The 20,879-nt window shown below is 45.7% G+C and overlaps 1 protein-coding gene and 1 pseudogene across 1 annotated transcript in view; one reads left to right on the top strand and one right to left on the bottom strand.

Moving 5' to 3' along the window:
- Window positions 1-1,277: 1,277 nt before the first annotated feature.
- The window catches only part of LOC144163970 (protein obstructor-E-like), a 105,635-nt gene continuing 86,033 nt past the window's right edge, over window positions 1,278-20,879 (top strand). Inside the window, exon 1 of the mRNA XM_077694607.1 lies at window positions 1,278-1,441. Within this exon, the coding sequence (XP_077550733.1) occupies window positions 1,387-1,441 (55 nt within the window). The 5' untranslated portion in view covers window positions 1,278-1,386. The remainder of the gene's footprint in view (window positions 1,442-20,879) is intronic.
- LOC144174040 (uncharacterized) lies at window positions 8,845-9,995 on the bottom strand (annotated as a pseudogene).

Below are 20,879 nucleotides of genomic sequence, written 5' to 3'. Positions count from 1 at the left end.
AAGCTGCAAAATAAAGCGATTTGCATCGTTGCGGACGAACATTAGCGTGCTCATAGTAAACGACTCTTCATTTGCTTCAAATGTCTACCCATTCACATGACGCTGCAGTACATTATTGTTTCATTATTCACTGCTAGAACCTCACTACACACAACTTTCCTAATTAAAATGTCAGCATTGCAAGAACGTATACCGGCCACCAATACTCGAAACACAGAAGAGTTGCTTCTTCCCAGACCTCGCTCAAAACTACGGTTAAAATCTTTAATGCCTTCCACCTTGAAAACCAATATAACTTTTTCGATGATCACAAAAGAAGTAAACATCATTTATTTCAATAATTTTTAAGCAGAAATTACTAAGGGTTCAATATATAAGCGAATTCTCACGTGGCGTGCTGCATTGACTTAATTTTATTAGTCCAAAACGATCTGTCGGATTTGCTTTCAGTTTCATGTATGTGCGTGCGTGGTATTTTTTTTTTGCGTTGTTCACAGCGTCGTGTGAACAATTGGTTCTTCCGGTTTTATTTTTTTTATTCCGTTGCAAAGCGTACCAAAATTTTTTGTCAATTTTTTTAACAAAACTAACTTTGGGATAAATTGTCATTTTCCCAGCAGGTATGCATGCGTGCACTGGAGTTGTGTGTACAAGTCATCGCGTGTATACGTGTTTATGCCAGTATATATATGATAACGGTTTTTCTAGAAATTTTTGCACGTGTACATGTGGTAATACTATGTGAGTGTACTGTAGTGATGTATTTATGTTTGCGTGTATGTAATTATTTCCTGTTTTTTTTATTGTTCCTCTTGGTCATACCCTTTTTGTGAAATTTTTTTTCTTCTATCTCATTTCCCATTTTTTCCGAACACTGACTTTGCTGATCTGTTCAGCAGCACTTGGTCGGGCACGGCCGGGAAGTTCCAAGAGCATGAAAATCTTTTTGGTTGGGCGGGGAGTCGCGTTTGCAGTTGCGATAAGAATGAGCTCGTTGAGTCCGACGTATTCAGCAAGACGGCTGGCCTGTCCAGTTCGGCTCGCGATCGAACACTCAGCACGCGTTCCGATGAATCGTGACGACCGCGTGACGGCGCTCTCGTTTTCAGCGCATGGCGTGAGCGTTAGACGGGCCGCTCAAGGGAGAAACGGCGACTGATGCAAAGCGAGATATCGCGGCGGACGCCCGGAGGGTTAGCGCGCTGGGGAGGAGGAATGTGGGTTAGCGAAAGACGCCAACAACCAGGTGAACCGGTCACGTGGCTTACGGCCTTGCGCCCCTCCTTCGCCTTTCGGGTGCGTGGCAAAGGAACGGAGCAGAGCACGCTTGGCAGCAAGGCAGTGCAGACGTCTGTCTCAAGAACCAGGGCAGAGGACAGAACGACGATGATCGCAAGCGTGGCCATCCTCTCCTTGTTGGCGGTCCTCGTCCCACTGTCGGGTGAGCGCACTGTTCCTGCGGCACCACCGTGCCGACGCGACGCATGAGGCAACACTTCACGGATAGTAGTGCAGTGTCGCCCCATGCCTACAGACGTATTGAACAAGGCACAGAGGCCAGGCAAGACCACCTCCGTGGTGGTCAGGAGACAGGCCGCCTCACGTACTAGTTCATCCAGCTATCGTAACAATTCATGATCTAGTAGGCAGAATGTAAGATGAACCATCCTACGGCTTCGAGCGTGCTTCAAGGATAAAAAAGATAACGAACAATTGCAGCTGAAATTTCTCATGATGCTCTCTCGGGGAACGCGATGCACATATACTTAAAATGTTTGGACGGCCGAGAACTTTACGCCGAGCAAAGTTTCAAGAGTACCGTTTGTTAATCGCTTTGATCGCAAAAACAGATCGCAGCGTGTTCCAAGGACGCTGGAGCATAACAGGTGCTGTTACCATATACTTAGTTTCATTTAATGGCGTAACGTAGGGCTTACATGTGAAAGCCCATTTGCTGATTTGTTCCATCCGCATCAAATATTCTGCCTGGGAACCTGTGTCAGCACATACCATCCCATAGAGACGTCATAGCCCTTCATGTGTACATGGCATTGGTGGAGTCCCAGCATTAGTGTGGTACATTTTTAATTTACGCAGACAAGTACCAGAAGCACTGAACCAAAGTTTAAATTCATTTACCATTTTACATGCTGCCGAAATCACACATTTTTTGTTTTGGTCAACCTAGGAATACTTAACTTACGCCCCCTTCATTTCTTGTTGACACCCTTCCTCAGAAAGACCACGGGCTTACCCATGGCTCATCATAACAGAAACATGGCCTATAACTTTTTGGATAGGGATATTGTGCCGGCAGCCGGTATTTTAGCGATCACTGATAATGTACCAGCGGCTGGCATTTTAGCTTTCTCAGATACATTCCCGGTACCGGAAATTTATCTGTCCGGATATTGGGCCGGCTGAAAAACAGTTAGAGACTATTATGTAGAAAGTGAACAAACACTGTATTTTGTTGGTCGCGAGCGTCGGAACATCCTGCCGCCATTTTTTTGCCGGCAGTCGGTGTTTTTTCTATCTCCAGCGCAGATGCATTTTTTCTCATGTATGATTTATTGGCATATGTATTTGAGACAAACATCGGACCTAACCAATCCTACCTGACCTAATCTAACCCAACCGAACGAAACCTGTGAAGGCAGGCCCTACCCTAACCTAACAAATCCTATAAAGGCAGGCCCCACCCCAACTTAACTTAACCTAACCCAACCAAACCCAGCACACGAAGACAAGTCTCGAATAAACAATTAGAAATAAATGCCGCAAAACAACCGAGTTTCTGAATGGAAAAGCAATGAATATCAGACAAAAAATCCCACGGGAGAAGGTTATAAAATAAAAAAAAAAAAAGGATATGGAAGAAGGTTGGATCGAATGTGCGACTTCACTATCAGCAGCCAGAGGTGCAGCCACTGCATCACGCTCTAATTTTCCTTTATGAAATTGAAGAATATGCTCACATGTGATAGTGCGATGACTACATATTCCAGCAAACAAAAGAATACACTGAAGTAAGGAGAAGCACAAATAAATCAAAATTCAGGCAAACACACACAAGCGCTCAAAAGAGGGAACCAGTCAAGTGGTTGGTCATGCGAATTACACACACTATGTACAAATACCCCAGTTGCACTGAAATATGACTTACCACTGATCCCACGCCTGGCAGAGACAGACATACCAATCCCAATGAAGTAAGCCTGAACAGCCTATCACAACACGGTGCCGGCAAAATATCCCTGCGGGTAATGTTCCGGCTGCCAGCAATATATCCGCTTCCAAACTTTTTCCGCGTTGTACTTGTCCTCCCGAAATCAACCCTCAACTTTTAAACTTATTCATAGCGCGCTCAGAAACGAACGTTGGCTACGTTTTTGTTTGACCCATTTTGCGCCATCGCGCCCTAATGAAGCCTACCAAGGTGTTTATTTGATGCAGAGCTTTCCCGGAAACAACGTGGAGTTAGTTTGCTCTCAGTCAATACCAAACCTTCATCCAGTGTGCTTTTTGTGCAAGAAGAAATGGAGGGCGGCAATAAATGGCTCAGGTTTAACGCTTGTACATCTAGTGATCACAAATGAACGGGAATGCTATTTGTAATGTGGAGCCCGGGTTGAGATTTGGCAGCCAGCCGTCTAGCTATATGTAAGGCTTCAGCCATTGATTCGCTTGCGCAATCTATCGCTCGAGCGAGAAACCAAGCGGTAGCGAAGCACGCGTTCAACCCTCGCTTGCACCGAAGCGCACGCACACAGCCCAGCCGGCACTGAGCAGAGCTATAAAAAACACGCAGCTTCGGTGCTGGCGTCTCAAGGTTACTTGCGACGCGAAGAATGAGGTTGAGCGATGTATTGCCGTCAAACTTTCGTACTAAAAAGCGCGGGCAGGCTTCTCTTAACGCCGCTCCCCCCGTTACATGCCGGAAGTGGTTCGCAAACAATTAAAACCAACTCTCACAGAGGCGATCACGTCCTTATAAATACACGGGATGGCCACGTACGTAAGACAAAAAAGAGACATATTAAGCAACTACTGAGAACAGAGCGCATTCAAGAATTTTACATGAATAGGTATGTTAAGACAGAAAAGCCGCATTTTTTTCGCACCGGGAGAACATCAACAAATGAGGCGTTTTAAGGGAATATGTTGTGCTCCCGTATTTCAAAACCACAAGTTTCGAAAGGTGAGGGCCATTTCTGCAGTCTTTTTTTGTTAACGCATGCTAGCCTTCTCTGAAATATCCGTTGATTTATTTATTTATTTATTTATTTATTGATACTGTCAATCCCTTCTGGGATTTTTACAGGAGCAGGCATAGTCAAAGAACACATGTCGAACAGATTTCTTTTTTTTTACAATAGTTAACAAAGAAGTATAACGACGATTGACTCGAAGTACAGAGCACAGAATTTATTCAATACAATAGAGGCAACAAAGATAAACGGCGAAGAAAAGTAAAGATAGCGCTTGCTCATAAGGTATCAAAACCAACGCAGAAATTATACAATAATACAAGCAAGAAATGTAAACGCCGAAAAAAGATAGCACTTGCTCAGAAAAGTATCGAAATCACACACATTGGCGCACGTAGCATGGAAGACCAGTTATCGAGAGAGGATAGCCATTTCTGCTAGAGAAGTGAACTTGTCTACTGTTGTTTGTTGAGTGATGGAGCGATCTAATAAATTCCACTCTCTGATGGCGTGGGGAAAGAAAGAAAAGTAGAACGTGTCGTTATTGCAATCGTATTCTTCGAGTGTGTGTGAATGTTTGTATCGCGTTGGACGGGTGTTATTGGTTCGAATGTAGGTATCGGAGTTTGTCTTTAAGGAATTGTGAAAGAGTAAATACAAAAGCTTCAAGCGGTTCACTTTGGCGCGCTTTTCCAGTTCACTAAGGCCCGCTTACTCTAGCATTTCAGTTGGAGAGTCACAACGCCTGTACCGGTTAAAGATAAAGCGCACAGCCTTACGTTGAACGCTTTACAATAAAGCAATGCTCACCTTTGAGGCCGGGAACCAGGCAGCACTAGCGTATTCCAGAACTGGGCGTATGAAAGTAGTATACGCGAGAAGCTTTGTTTCATACGTGGCTTCTTTCAAAGTACGCTTCAAAAAGAAAAGCTTGTTGTAGGCTTTAGATGTAACATGCTTCACATGTGCATTCCAAGTAAGATTAGACGAAATTATTACACCTAAGTATTTATATTCATCAACTGATTTAAAGGAGCCATGAAGAGAAAACACAAGTTTGGTTCATTCGAAAGATTGCCTCGTTAGAACCATAACGACACCACTTATAACGCAAACTTCGCTCAAATAAGCTACATATTTAGGAAAAACGGGAATGGTCATGCGACCCACCAGCTCATTTCCCGCAACAGAACCTATGCCGTCACATGGGCTAAGCTCTGCGATTGGCGGAGGCCGGCAAAAGCAAACGCATGTTAGGCAGGGCTTACAGCTTGCATAGCGAGCTAAATGCCCGTGAAACATACTGCACATTCTTTTTATGACAAAGAACGGTGGAGTAAACGGTTGAAGGTCCGAACGAACTCGCAAGCGTGTGCGCCAATGCGTACGAAACTAGCGCGCCGGCCGAGCTCGACATCTCGCCGTCGCGCAGACGAATTTTCGGGTTCGAGGCTCTTCGGGGCCAACGAACCGTTCCAGCACGCACAGCCGCGACCTTGCTTCGTATCGTAATCCCTTCACAGGAGGTTGGCCGTCATATCGCCAACCAGCAAAGGTAAAAATAGAAACGAGGGGAGTAAGGAACAGCAAGAAGCGACGAGATAGTGCCAGTCGTCGCGTAAGTTTCGAATGGTGTTGGTTTGCTGCTGTCGTTACGAGCTCGTTTCCAGTTTACAACCACTGAAAACTTCAGTTTGTTCAGTTACGGCAGGGACCCTTACGTTAGCTCACTCCTGGAACATGCTGGCGCTCGTTGCCGACTTCGTCAAATCGCTCTGACCTTGGGGAAAAAAATGCCGTAAACACCGCGCATTGACGCTCGTATCTTTCTGGTCGAAGCAGAGAGCTATCGCGAACGGCTTTCCATACACGACACCGGCCAACTGGCATAAGTGATACTGCTACTGAAATTGAACTATTATTAACCGTAATCAAAATACGGCACATACGTACCAGTCTATATTCGTCCGTCGCGACGGGGCTGACGAGGCAGCGGTGCCGACGGCTGGGCGTTCGTCTGTTGTGGCTATCGCGGAATGGTCGCTTTCCCGTCCACCGCGTATCCCACAACTCTTGCCGCTCGTGCACTTAGAAGCATTGAGCGTTATTGTGGTGTGAGGTTGTTAAATGCAAGCCCGAGCTCCTCGGCGAGAGTTTTGTTCTCCGGATCAGGCGATTCCATGACTAGGGCTGCGGGTGCACTAGGTTTTACTAGTATTTTTAAAATGGCCGCCGTCTCGATCGACTCCCGCGTGTGGGTGCTATATGGAGTCGACATACTAAGTATCTGTTTCATGGACCGGCTCTATGACGCCATTGTACACGTCACGGAATGTTCAATTTTAGCGGGAGATTTAAAATTTTGGCTTAAATTGCCTTATTTATCAGTGAATAAAGCATCATTTGCTTCCGGGAAAGCGCTTGGGGTACTATGAAACACCTAATCTTTCGAATAAAACAAACTTTTGTTTTCTCTTCATGGCTCCTTTAAGAACTAAATTGTTAATTTGATAGCAAAAATTTAATTTTACTTTCTTGCGCGTCACGGTCATAGAAACGGTTTTTTCAGTGTTTATTTGCATTTGCCAGTCGCTGCACCATCGAGCTACTTTGTTAATGGCGTTGTTGAGGTTCAGCTGATCATTTCTGTTTCTAATTTCCTGGTAAAGAATGCAGTCGTCTGCGAATAACCGGATCTTTACATCAATATTATCTGTTATATCATTAATAAATATTAAAAACAATAATGGAGCCAGAACACTGCCCTGAGGCACGCCAGAACTTACTTTTACAATTTCAGACGCATAATCGCCATACTGGACATATTGGTACCGATCAGATAGGTAATTATGGATCCAGCGAATGAGGGGACCATCACCGAAAACACTGGTAAGTTAAGAGATGAGTTTTACATGTGACACGCGATCAAACGCCTTAGACAAGTCAAGAAAAATGACATCAGTTTGTGTTTGCTCATTTACGGCTCTCGCAAGATCATGTATAGTTTCAATTAGCTGAGTGGTAGTCGATAATCCCCGTCTAAAACCATGCTGGTTCGGATTAAGCAGGCTATTTGTTTCAACGGCTTCAGTGAGGAATTTTAGTATGATATGCTCAAGAATTTTCGAACAGGATGAAGTAAGTGAGATAGGCCTGTAATTTGATGGGCAAGAGGCATCCCCTGATTTGTGTATAGCGATTATTTTAGCTATTTTCCATTCCTTAGGGATGGAACGTTCCCGGAGTGATTTTGCATACAGAAGGTGAAGATGTTTGCTAATCGGCTCTGCGTACCGTTTTAGAAAACTATTAGGAATTTCGTTTTGACCAGCACTTTTCTTCTCATCCAAATTGAGTAATAAGGATAGAACACCAGATTCAACAATTGATAGCGTCCCCAACAAGTAATAATCACGCACTATTGAAGAGGGCTGAGTTGAACCATTGTCGAGGGTGAAAACACTTCGGAAGTAATCGTTAAACTCGTTTGCTTTTTGCTTTGCGTCTAAGCCGGACGGCTGGGAATTACGATTTTGCGAACTGCGCATGTACTGGTAAAACTTTTCGGGAGCAGTCTTGATAAAATTATGCAATGTGACGTTTGAAAAGTGTTTCTTAGCGTCACGAATTTTGTGTTTTAATGACAACGTCATGGAATGTAATTGTGCCCGGTAATCAGAACTGAAACGAGACTTCTTGGATTTTCTTAGTCGCTGGATTCTGCGTTTGATATGAATTATGTCTCGATTAATCCATGGTCTGTTTTTTCTTGTGTTTTTTACTACAGTGGGGACAAAATTTTTGATGCAGTGAACAACGCGATTCTTAAATGATAGCCACACGTCATCAATGCTGGACCGTTCATCCTGACAGAGTTCGTAGTAATCGGGAAATTCGTGCACCAGATAAGTCATTATAGCATTGTCATCTGCTTTTTGGAATGCAAGTACGTGACGTTCATGGGCTCGTGGGTGAACAACAAATGCAGTCGGCAATGTACAAAGAACAGCCTTGTGATCAGATACACCATCAAAAATTTCCACGTCTATTTTGTTGGATAGGAAATGGTCGCTAATTAAAACAAGGTCCAGAATTGAACTGGACGCCCCGTGAATACGAGTGGGTTCTTCAACAACTTGCCAGAGATTAAACGAAAACATTATGTCAAACAACACGTTTTCAGCGGCATGCGACGCTGTAACAGAGTTCCAGTTTATTCCGGGAAAGTTGAAGTCCTCTGTCATGACTATTTTGCTACCTAGCATATGGGTGTGCATGTAGTCGTATAATGGAGCCAGATAATCAGTGTCAGCGTTAGGGGGTTTGTAGATGGCACCAACAAAGAGAGCACTATCGTTCAAGTGTATCTTACACCATACGGTTTCAACATTGGGCACGTCGCCCATAAGAGAGTAATCGATGCCTTGCCTAAAAAGGATTGCCACGCCCCCTCCCCAAGAGCCCCTGTCTTTGCGCACAAACGTGTAGTTGGGTGGTACGACTTCTTGATCAGATACGCTCGGATAAAGCCAGGTTTCGGTAATTGTTACTACATCAGGTTTGAATGCCAAAAGCAGTGCTTCCAGCTGGTGCACTTTATTGACCAAGCTACGAGCGTTAAGATTCAGGAGCGTTAAGGGCGTCTTCGCTGGCTGCGCAGCGGTTCGACGACTGGGGGTTGGCTTTCGTTTTTTTCAAGTGAAATAAGGTCGCCTGTCTCGTCATTCCAAGCAAATAGACGGTTATTTATGCGAACTTTGTCTCGGATCAGGGACACTTTTTCATTGCGATCACGATTTTCTTTAGTTTTAGCCCACAGTTTTTTACGTATGTCACGCACGGAGCGCGAGAAGTCTTCGCTAATGGAAAAGTCAGAGCCTTTTAGTTTTGTGCATTCTTTGAAAATCATGGCCTTGTCCCGGTAATCCACTAGCTTTAGTATTATCGGCCGGCTATTTGCTTCCTCTCCTGGTTTAGGGCGGCCCAAACGGTGAATTCTTTCGAATCCTGACGTTCGTACATCTAGAATGTCGTTAAATATTTTTTTGTAACTATTTCCTGCAACAATTCTGTGGTTTCTTCAGGTTGTTCCTGGACACCGTAGATAATCAAATTCGATCGACGGCTATGGTTTTCCTACTCGTCTACTTTTTTTGTCATCGTGGCAAGGTTTATCTCAAGCTGAGAAATTTTAGACATGCATTCAGACACTTGTTTTTCTAGGAAGGTGATCTTCTCAAGCTTCTTGTTAATAGCTTTGAGATTCTCGTAAGTTGAATCCTTTGAATTCTTTATTTCTGCGATATCCTCCGCAATAGCCTTCAGCTGAACTGAGATAGACACTTCATTAGGGCCTGGGTTTTCTTCAATGTCGCCACTCAAAAGCAATAGAAAACGGAGTGATGCAGAGAGTTGACACAACATGTCATGAACAGGCCGGGGGCACGGCAGCAGGAGCAAAAACACATCGTCACTTTTAAAACATTTCTCGAATCGTTTGCTCACCTGGATAAGGAACACAAAAGGGTTCGTGAACCGCATCCTTGTGCTGCTGCCGTGCCCACTGCTGGACGCCCCTTGAGTCGGCTGCTTTATATCCTCCGGCGATGTGTATGACGCACTGCGCCATAGGATCGCGTTCCCGGTGGCGGCGCTGAGATAGTAGTCGTGAAGTGGCGTAGGCTGGCAGATCAGTTCAAATCCAGCTGGCCACGGTATCAGCAGCGGCCCCTTCGGCGTGACTCGGGTAGGCGATGCTTCAAACGGTGACACCAGCAATCCCATTGCGATCTGGATAAGGAACACAAAAAGGTTCGTGAACCGCATCCTTGTGCTGCTGCCGTGCCCACTGATTGATTGATTGTAGGGGTTAACGCGCCGACGCAACGCAGGCGATGAGGCGCGCCGTAGTGGAGGGCTCCGGATTAATTTCGACCACCTGGGAACCTTTAACGTGCGCCGAAATCTCGTACACACGGGCGTTTTTGCTTTTCGCTTCCATCAGAAAATCGGCGGCCACGGCCGGGAATCGGCGACCTCGTGCACAGCAGCACAACGCCTGAGCCACTGAGCCACCGAAGCGAGTATTTGCCTTTGAAGTAATATCAGTGATATCATGTATGTACACGTGTAAGAAAGTGTTCCCAAAATACAGTCCCGCTGAATACAGTTAGTAAGTTAAGAATGCTTGTGATCATTGAAATATTCGCAGTGTCTAGAGTTACGTCCGACGGAGCCCAAAATTGAAAACTAGAGTTACGTCCGACGGAACTTTAGGTCACTTTTTAGAGTTAGGTCCGGCGGAACTTTAAGCCACTTTCTAGGGTTAGGTCTGACGGAACCCAGAATTGAAAACTAGAGTTACGTCTGACGGAACTTTACGCCAACGTTTTGAGTTATGTCGGGCGTTACGTAAAGCACAAAAAAATTTACAGCTAACGGCACCAGCTACCGCGATGCTCTATATGTGTAAAATGGTCGCTTCAGTGATTGGGAAGCACAAATGCTGCTGCTTTGCGGCCAAACTGGTTCAGAATCACAGGTAACGTTGGACAGCACCGGCTCGCCGTCGGTCTAGTGGTCAGGGACGTGATATAAGCCCCCACCCTACTGCAATGATGTCGGTTCAAATATCAGCTGGGTTTTTTTAATTAAAAGATTCAAATTATTCTGCACTAGTCCACGTACACTTCTTTCCATATCCAAGACATGCAAGCACAGGAGAACACGGGAATGAACAAAATTGAACCTACATACGTTTTTCATTAGTCCGCCAGATCAATTAACAAAAATTTACCGCATTTATTTTTTCATTAATTAAAAAAAAGGTAATCAAAAATATTTATTATTACGGGTAGGTTATTTATTGATTACCCTCCGATTAATCGACTAACGCATTAGCCGCGTATAATTGTTGTAACTAGTCTAAGCTGGTGAGAAAACTCAATATTATTTCATCGACAACTATAGATTTTATACGCGAAGTCGACTTGTTCGTGTACCTCTGAACTCATGTATCTTCATTGCACAGGCTAAAATTTTGAAAAGAAACTACAAATATACACAACACAAAAAACGAGTGGGCAATTTTATATACCGTTTCGCCGTTGTATAAGCTATTTCTGTAGTAAGCAAGGCACGATTAATGGGCACCATCTGCATTCATGACGGGTGCTTATGTTCCCGATTCTAGAAACGTGTGTGTGACGAACGAGTTGATAAGCGTCTTACCCGCATCATACGCCGGGACGATGACCAACTTAGCTCATCTGAAATGTATGTGAACAAGTGTACGAGCATATTGATTTTATTTCTGCTACTACGTAATTATTTTTGGTCATTGGTTCTTCCAAACCAACACAACCGAATAATCTATGGATAGAGCCAGCCGATTAATCGGGTTCAAACATTAACCGACGCCTAGCCCTATTAATTACATTTGTCAAAAGAATCTTGACCCATGTAAATTCGTTCTCAGCAAACTGGAGGCGCTACAAGCTGGCACTGCGCCCACTGCATGTGGTTCAATTTTGATCATTGCCGTCTTCTCTTTTGCTTGGATGTGTTGGATATGGAAAGAAGTGCACGTGGACTGTAACAGAAAAATTTTGAATCTTTTAATTAAAAAAAACTCCATCAACCCAGCTGGGATTCGAACCCACATTGCTGCAGTAGTGTGGGCGCTTATATCACGTCCTTGATCACTAGACCGACGGGGAGCCGGCGCTGTCAAACGTGACCTATGATTCTGAACCGGCTCGGCCTTAAAGCAGCAGCATTTGTGCTTCCCAGTTTGATGTCATTTATCGAACAAGCGAATATTTCAATAATGTTGCGTATAGATTACACATATAGAGCGTCACAGTAGCTGGGGCCGTTAGCTGTAAATTTTTTTGTGGTTTACGTTACGCCGGACGTAACTTAAAACATTGGCCTACTGTTTCGTCGGACGTAACTCTAGCTTTCAATTCTGGCTTCCGTCGGACGTAAACCTAAAAACTGCCGTAATGTTCCGTGGGACGTAACTCTAGTTAGCAATTCTGGGTTCCGTCGGACGTAACCCTAAAAACTGGCTTAAAGTTCCGCCGGACGTAACTCTAGTTTTCAATTCTGGGTTCCGTCAGATGTAACTCTAGAAAGTGCTCCAAAATTCCGTAGGACGTAACTCCAGTTTTCAATTTTGGGTTCTGTCGGACGTAATTGTAGACACTGACACTGCATTGAATATTTTGGAGATACTTGAGCGAGCTTACAAGCGAGATTCTCATGTTGCAAAATCATAGCCAGGGGTAGCATTGTTTTCAAGTTCGGCGGAAAGAATGTTGGGATTGATGGTGCTGAAAGCCTCGTTTAAATCAGCAACAATTTCAAGTGTTCGACGCTCACAATCGAAATTATGCAATTTGAACATGTAACGCTGGCTGTATAGAACTATCTGATGTGAAATCATATTGGCACTGGGTTAACAGTGTTGCTGAATATGTTATAGACGCATCGGTGAATAGTCAGTTCGGGTGCCTTCGGGAAAGAAAATGTGATTGTTCCCGCTTTCATAGGAATCGGTAAACACGAAAGTGAAATGTGCCTTCCCAGAATCAGTTGAATGTTTATTCGTCATCGATATGAACTTGCACATCACTATTTATATGTCGTCTGTGTAACACCGTCAGACGCATCAACATCAGACACTGGATTGCACGCGCTCGTACACTGCGTAAACCCGACTGATTGATTGATAGGCTTTAATGAAAAAAAAACGGAAATAAGGGGTGGGGGTGGGGAGAGGGCTTACATATTATTGAAAGGTGATAGTATTCAGTTTTTGTGTAGTGCTCTTGAGTAAAAAGAACACACTGAAGGGCAGTAGAGTGAATCTGCAGAAACTGGGTAACAAGATGCAGTTCTTCCCAAAGGTGCACTGGAGAAGGGACCGGCGTTCACGTAGACTGTTGAGTTTGTAAGAGAAAAAAAAAACACTGAAGGGCACTACTGTGAATGTGCACAAACTGGACAAAAGTTCTTCCAAAGGGCACAGTGAAGAAGGGATCGTCGTTCACGTATCAGACAACCTTGTAGGGACCACTGTGTAGTGAAAACCGCACAATTCCTTCAAGTAGGCTGGTGTCACTCCGAACTCTTAGTAAGTGTTCTTGCACATCATTTGGGAGAGCATGGGAGGCGAGGAGTTGTTCTCGACCCCGAAGAAAGTGAGGGCATATTAATATTAAATGAAAAAGGTTAAAGTCAATGTGTGATTGAAACCACATGCGCTCGAAAACCTTGAGAACGAGACCGAATGGGTTGCCAGCGAATCGTTTGGCGAGCTCACCGCCCGCTGCAGCGAAATAGGATTTGCGGGGTTGTCTTGTACGTGTGCTTGGGGAGAGACGACCTGCTAGCGCGTCGCTGTAGCAAATGTGGAACCACTGCGTTCCTGCTCTGTGGAGTGTACGGGAGACTGTTATGTTTGGACTTCAATATTCTCTCAGACGGAAGCACCACCTAAATGGAGCAGGTTATAGGGATGATATGTGGCGCATTCATACATCTTACACCGCTTCAGCTCATAGCGCAGTGGGGAAAGTAACCATAACCTCCTGCTGCGGCGACAAAGACCCCGGCTCGAATCCTGGCGCCGACACGTCAACGCAACTTTTTCTGGCGATGTCATTTCCGTGACGGATATGACGTATATCAAATCTTGGTCGATCCCGTAATGAAACACATTCGTGTTAAAATGTATAAATTATGCTGTTTCTCTACTAACATGTGAGTATTCTTTCACTGTTTCTTCGCTTCACAAGCGTTGTTTATTAATGGCACTGTTTGTATTTTTCGTTTTGAATTGCTAAGGAAGTGAGATTAGGTAAACGTCTTGATTTCGTTACTACACTTGCAGTTTTTATGGCCAGATTTAGCTATGAGAAGCAAAACTGGGCGCACATCGTCGTTGTTATCCCGAGGTGGCCTATACTGAAAAATGCGGCAATATTCTGTGAATTCTAGTTTCGTTTTGTGTGGTTATTCAAGAAAGTTGACAAATAAAGCTCCCTCGCCCCGCTTCTCTGTGACACTCGACAGCAGCGAAGGGTGGCCGACAACGCCGGCTCGTCACTTGTGTAGTAATGCAGCGAAAGGACCTATATGAATAAGTCGACAAGCAGCGCCAACCCCAAAAGTAGTAAGCTTTCCCAATACATGGAGTAAGCGACCACCAGCGGCGCAACCCCTGAAAAACAGGTACAAGTCATTGGAAAGATTAAAACGCCAACAAACCTCTATACAGCGAATGTGTGACGCCGCATTTCTTGCGCCGGCTGCCACGTCGACTCCAAGCTGCATTGAACAGAAGCGGCGGACAACGCCGCAATAAAGATGCCTGCGCATGCCAAGGGAGAACCAGAAAAGCGAGCCCTGGGTGGTCGCTGCTTTTGGGCGTATATTCCATCGGCGCCGCAGGCCACCGCAGTGCCGAGATCGGGTGGACCACCGTCTAGCAGCTGTTTCCTGGACGGCGATAACCGCGCGGGCACCGCTGCCTGTTTTCAGCCACTTTGTTTCGTTTGTGTCTTTGCTGCCGCCGTCGGTAGGTTGGCTCTTCACGGCGGAAGACAAAAGGTCGAAGGCCTTTGAGAACTTCAAATTTCAAAATAATCCGTTCGCATTCAGAACAAGTTATTCCTGGGGCGAAATTTTAATGCTAGCTTTTTTTCGTTGCTATGAGTGCCTGCCAGCCCACTAATCATAGAATGGTACACCATAATGTCGATCACAGCGTAAAAAATTGTTTATAGTGTCGTTTATTCGCGTCAGTTTCGGTTTCGATGAAACAAGCACTGAGGCGACCGCCATTACAGGGTGGCCCACTTGACGCCACTGTTCCCGCGGCACCACAGCCGGTCTGGACGCGGGCGAACGCGTGTCCAGATGTCCGTGGTTGCACGCACCCTGGCGCTACCACGTCAGTCCTAAAACTGACGGGATGCACAAGGCGAATTACCGCGCTCAAAATGCAGCCAGCGTTTTGGCTGTGTCACAGAAGCTCTCACGTCGGCAGTCTGGAGCGAGGAGCAGATGCATGCTGATGCCGATGTCAAAAGGGTATCCGTTCTTAGCTTAGATTTAAATTGTTTTAAAATATGTTATACTGAACGGTTACAGTTGGAACTTCGTGGGCGTTATCTCCATATGCAAAGGAAGCTTTTTATGTCGTTATCAGAGCTTCGAAATTTCGTGTCAGTGCTTCTTTAAGTGGCCTTAGGCCATGGGTTAGTTGGTATGACACTACTCTGGTTGTAGTCGGTGGTTTTGATGCGGACATGTCTGGACCGAAAAGGGAGTGGTTTACACATTTAGCTGGTGATTTATAATTCCTGTGAACCATACTAAAATTTTCTTGATTTGTTTCCATGACCCACCGCGAATGTTACCCTCGATCACTTTTTGTTTCTGCATAGCTCTCATTGCTCACCTAGCACTTGTTCTTCCCTGGCATATATGCCTTGAGTTAACTATATTGGTATGCGTATATGATAGTGACTTATCTTGCAACACTCGCTTAGCGTACATTGGTCAGAAAGCTGGGTCTGCGGATTGTGTTTTGTTCAACATTCGATACTATATACTCTTGGCTGTTCGCGAAACTGTAATGCATGTTTTTGGTCTACTAGCCTACTTCGTTACCGGATCACAGTGTGTGGAGTTTGTGCCATGCGCTGGATAAATAGGGTCGATTCAATTCGCCGTTCTCTTTTAACGAACATGTGCAAAAGTGATGTGTTCAAAACATTACATTTACCGAACTTTGATTTTCGTTGAGCGGAACAATCGTTTTCAAACATTTATGGGCTGATAATTTTAGACCGTTGTATATCCGTAAGCGTGATCGCCAACCACAAGATTCCCCGTTGGAATAGGTGACCGCTAAAAAGTGCTAAGGCCGCCACTTCCACTTCTAGATCTTCCCTGGCCATCCGTACAACTTCGCTTTGACGCGCGCGTCCGTGTTATCTGTTTCCAGCAAAAAAAAAAAAATACGCTCATGCATCGCGCATTCAATGAATAACAATGATTAATCCTTCTAGGGGCTTCTCTGAAAGGTAATCACTTTGTGACAAATCAACAGCATGCCTACACGCGCGTGAAAGCTGCCGGCGAAGGGGAGGGCAGGAGAGATCTCGAACCAGAAGTGGCTGCAGCAGACGACGTAAACATGAGCCTTTGCGCGTTCTACCGGTCACCTATACAAAGTATGGACGTAGGACGAGACTGTACTATGTTTCGGCTGTGTTCAACCACCTCCTTTGTACTTTGTAAAGGATTGGCGGGCTACCAGGAATTGCGACGGACGTTTTCGGAAAGGTCGCCCACGTGTCCTTCCAGAATTTTTTGCGCCGCCTGGGAACTTAGGAGGCGCGTGCATGTCACCTGCACGCGCCTGTCCTCCCGGAGCGTTGCCGTCGTGTCCGCTGGCCGAGGAAACTTATCTAGGCGAGGCCAAGGACCATTTTACCCTTTTTCAAAGAAGAAGACCAAACGAAGGCGATCCCAGGGCAATGACGGGCTGCCGGGAGACGTGAGGGCGTATACACTTGTTGGTGAAATACCCTTTCCCGCGAGTGCTAGGATATTTGAGTGTTTGTGTGTAACTTTCGTTTTTGTGACATAGAGGGAGCGGTTGACACGTTGTAGTCAGTCACGGCGGCTAAGCGTTTTTTTTTTTATGTTTGGTGAGGTGGCCCGGACTCCGAGGGCATAAAGCAGCATGCATGAGTCTGGTACACCGTTCTGTTCCACAGTATCGTGCGCTGGACTATCGGCTTTGCAGTTTCCCACAGAGTTCGGATGGTGTCCTCCTTGTTTGTACGTAGGCATATATTAACTTTCATGAGTAATTGCCAAATTCGTCGTCAAGTCCATCATGCTTCGACAATGAGAAGCCCCCCCCCCCCCCCCCCCCCCCAGGAACTTGCCAAGCCACCTAACGAACGGTAGGCGTGCGAAGCGAAGAGCAACATAGAACATTCACTTCGGCGGTGATATCTCTAGCATAAATTCAAGATACAAAGTGAAGAAGTGTTTGAGCAATAGATATTGAATGTACTGCCAATTTCCCCCACTGTGCATTTGCCAAGTATCTGTATATACACTTCGATTTCGCGAATTTGCTGTTCTCTTGTTCGATTTTGTTTTGCCGTGTATTTTCTTAGTGTATTTGGTTTCTATGAATGTCAGGCTCTGTTAGCAGACTAGACTTTTGTCCGGTTTCAATAACAAAAGCAACAATTAACACATGATTATCATTATGCCAGTCCGATCCGGCCTAACAAACCATGTAGCGGCATACGTGCATCGGTTTCACGTTATCCAGGAGCGTTATGCAGCCGCAAGCATGTCGATCAGCGTATATCATAGCGATCACGAAGCGATTGGGACCGTGGTTACTGAGCTACAATGGGTGATTAAATAAAGTCTTAAAACAATGTTTCTTACGACGACGTGCACAGCTCCGCCCCTCATTTCCACTAGGAGGGCTGAACGGCCTTGAAGATTATTTTATTTTTTTATTGTCTACTTTTATACTCGCATAAAGATTAGATGTCCCAAGTTCTCCTATGATTCATTTTTGGACTGGTATACGACATTCAACAGTTTGTGTTTTCACAATTTTTCTCTTTGTTTTCGTTTTTTCCCTCTATATATTACGTGAGGTGGTTTATTCGAAAACTTTTGGTATTTCGCTAATTCAAGTTTCCATTTTGTACAGTTTTTTTCCGTTTATTGTCTCCCAAAAATGATCCGCATAACAATAACATAAATACTGAAAACTTACCTTTACTATTATTCATTTTTTTGCAAGTTGTGGGTAATGCTGCCTACCGAAAGGGTCCAGGCAACAGCCTCGTCAAAACATTACGGCACAGAACATTGCGAGAGGAATAAGGGGCTTTACTGAAGCAGTGGAAATGAAATATAAAGGACACAGAGGATACAATCACCAAAGCACATCACCAAAACACTTGAATGTCCGTAGGCTTACGGCAAGGCGGGACGGATGGCGACCGCTTGCTGCCGGGCGGGCTCCTTGAAGGTGGCTCGCGGTGGCTTGTCTCTTCTGGCTGGCGGCACTCCCGGGCGGCGATTCCCCCCGCGAAGAAGCACCGCTGCGCTTATCTAGCCTGCGCAAAACGTGCCACGCCCCCCTCCATCGCACGGTCTTTCCGCCGCGCGTTCACACATGGCAGGAGAGGTGGCACGCGGTAATTCGAATGCAGCGACGCGAAAGGTCAGAGGGGAGAATCCCTACACTTTCCCCCCCCTCTGAGAAGAAAAAAAAAAGAAAAAAAAGTTCTTGGCACGTTGTCACGCGCACACACCCGCGCACAAAACGTCCCTGTCTGGCCCACTAATTCAGTCTCGAGGTCCCGCACGTTGATCTCGTGAGCGCAGTTCAGGCCTTCGTGCTGAAGTGGGCGGAGGTGAAGGCGTCACACTCGCAAGCTTCGGCGCCTTCGCTGGTGAGAGGAGACGAAGTGGTGGCTTCCCGAAAGGCACGCCCGACGACGGAGTGGGGCGCCGGATTGCTCCGACGCAACGTTGCACGTAGCGCTCGGACACGTCGCGGTTGCAGGTGTCCCAGGCCCAGTAGCGCCGCAACCAGCCCGCGGAGCTGCCTTGCTCGCGCTGCTGGGGGGGTGGGGCCCTCCGGGGTGCTGTTGGACTGCTCAGGAGTCTCAGTACCTGGGTTTCGGCAAGATCTAACAAACTATGTTCCCTTGCGAGCGACATTGATTTCACTCTAAAAGCAGGGGTAACGTTGGCACTTTCACGTAACTCGTCGTTCGGGCGGGACTCTAGGGCCAGAAATAGACGGTCTCGAACTAATATGATTGACTGAGACCGGCAACGACAATTTACCGCTCGGGTTCAGGCCCCTCGTACTTTCTGAACCGGGCTTCGTCAGCTGCGGAACTTGGAATTCGTCCGTGCGGCCGACGGGCACCTCGGCTGGCTGGCAGGCCTTATCTGCAGTCAGGTTGGTCCACACCTGAAAAAGAGCTTTCAGGCTGCCTGAAACATCGGCATCATCTATGCTGTGCTCGTTGATGCATTTGATGCATTTGATGTCGTTGATGCATTTAAACAAATTATTTGCTTCGGTTCATTCCTTTGGCTTTGTTAAATCTTTTGAGTACGCCTTTGCGATTTGGTTAGTTCATTTTATTTTTAAAGTCCTTGTATTGATTTGGTGCTTTTTGTTTGTGAATTTTCCTTGAAATCTAAAGTACGCGACACTATTGGGAGAACTGTGTCTTTATATCACCAATTACGCGGCTCTTTGAGCATATGCAGGAAATTGCACGTTCCGTGGATACGGCCCAGAATGTTTCCGCATTAAAAGCGGAAGTGCAGGATAAGGAAATTTCGTTTTCTCTTCTTATATATTGCGGAAATAATCGCTAGCTGCGGGGCCATATAGGGACCTGTCCTACAGATATTGTGGGGAAACTACCGGAATTATTCACCCTTACACGCTCAACGAACGAACTTCATATTTCCAGTGGCCTAAACCACGTGTAATGCGTCTAATGCGTTGAAAAAAGCGCTTTCAGCCGCATTCGAGCCGCGCCGCTTGTCCGCAATCGGTACCAGACCGCGGTGTCGTTGGAACGAAGAATTAGGCGTACGGATTAGCAGTCCATCAGTCCATTTGACGGCACTAGTTCAACGCCTTTTTCTTTTGTTCTTTCTGCGTTAACGCAAAGTTTGTTCCATTGTGGCTTTCCAAAACACTCCGTCCAACTTGAAAGCGAGTGGTCCATGGAGGGACCAATTTCTTCTAATTGTTTTTCTGTTAAATAAGTGAATAAACAGAATGTCACCATTATCTAGTGAATCGAGGCGGCAGTTTTCAAGTGCAAAGATTTAGAGCGTTATAAAAGAAACCCCGAAAGAAGCAGGTGCAACAAACATTGCCACATTGTAGAACATCTTTTTTAAGCGTATAAAAGCGTGTCACATTGAAAGCCATCTGGTGGATAGAATCTTTCAAGCCTCGCGGGGCTAACCCGCGGCTGTTCCCGTCTGAGAATACGCTGTTAACAGCAGCGGACGCATGCGTGTGTCCTCTGCGCATGCTTATTTCGTTCGCTCTTCCAAGCGCCATAAATGCTCGCCTTTTCAGAGTATTGGACGTGTAACTTTAGACGCTCCACAAAGTTACAAATAAGAAGTTTGATGGGGGAAAATCTTATAATTATATTTGCACTAATTGCTGACATTGGTTCATGTGATTCACATTTCGTGGATTATTTTTATTTACCTTTTTGCAAGTTTCATCAGGTGAGTTTCATTCTTAACTTACACAAAACAACCCGCTGCGGTGGCTCAGCGGCCAAGGTGCAGTTCTGCTAAGCCTAAGGTTGCGGGTTCGATCCCAGCCGTGGTGGCTGCTTTTCTGATGCAGGTGAAATGCCAAAACGGCCGTGTCTTGAGATTTCTGCTTACGTCAAAGATCTTCAGGTGGTCAAAGTTAATCCGGAGCCTTCAAAAACGGCGCACCTCATAGCCCGGGTGTAGCTTGCGCGCGTGGAGCACTCCAAACCCTTACGCAGCGACTTTAATTACAGGGGTCGTACACCTTGAGATTTCCGCACAGCGTTCCATGAC

The sequence above is a fragment of the Haemaphysalis longicornis genome, unplaced genomic scaffold, assembly GCF_048455015.1.
Source record: "Haemaphysalis longicornis isolate Haplotype H1 unplaced genomic scaffold, Haemaphysalis longicornis Haplotype H1 scaffold_1, whole genome shotgun sequence".
Taxonomy (NCBI): domain Eukaryota; kingdom Metazoa; phylum Arthropoda; class Arachnida; order Ixodida; family Ixodidae; genus Haemaphysalis; species Haemaphysalis longicornis.
This window is presented reverse-complemented; position numbering and strand designations above follow the sequence as displayed.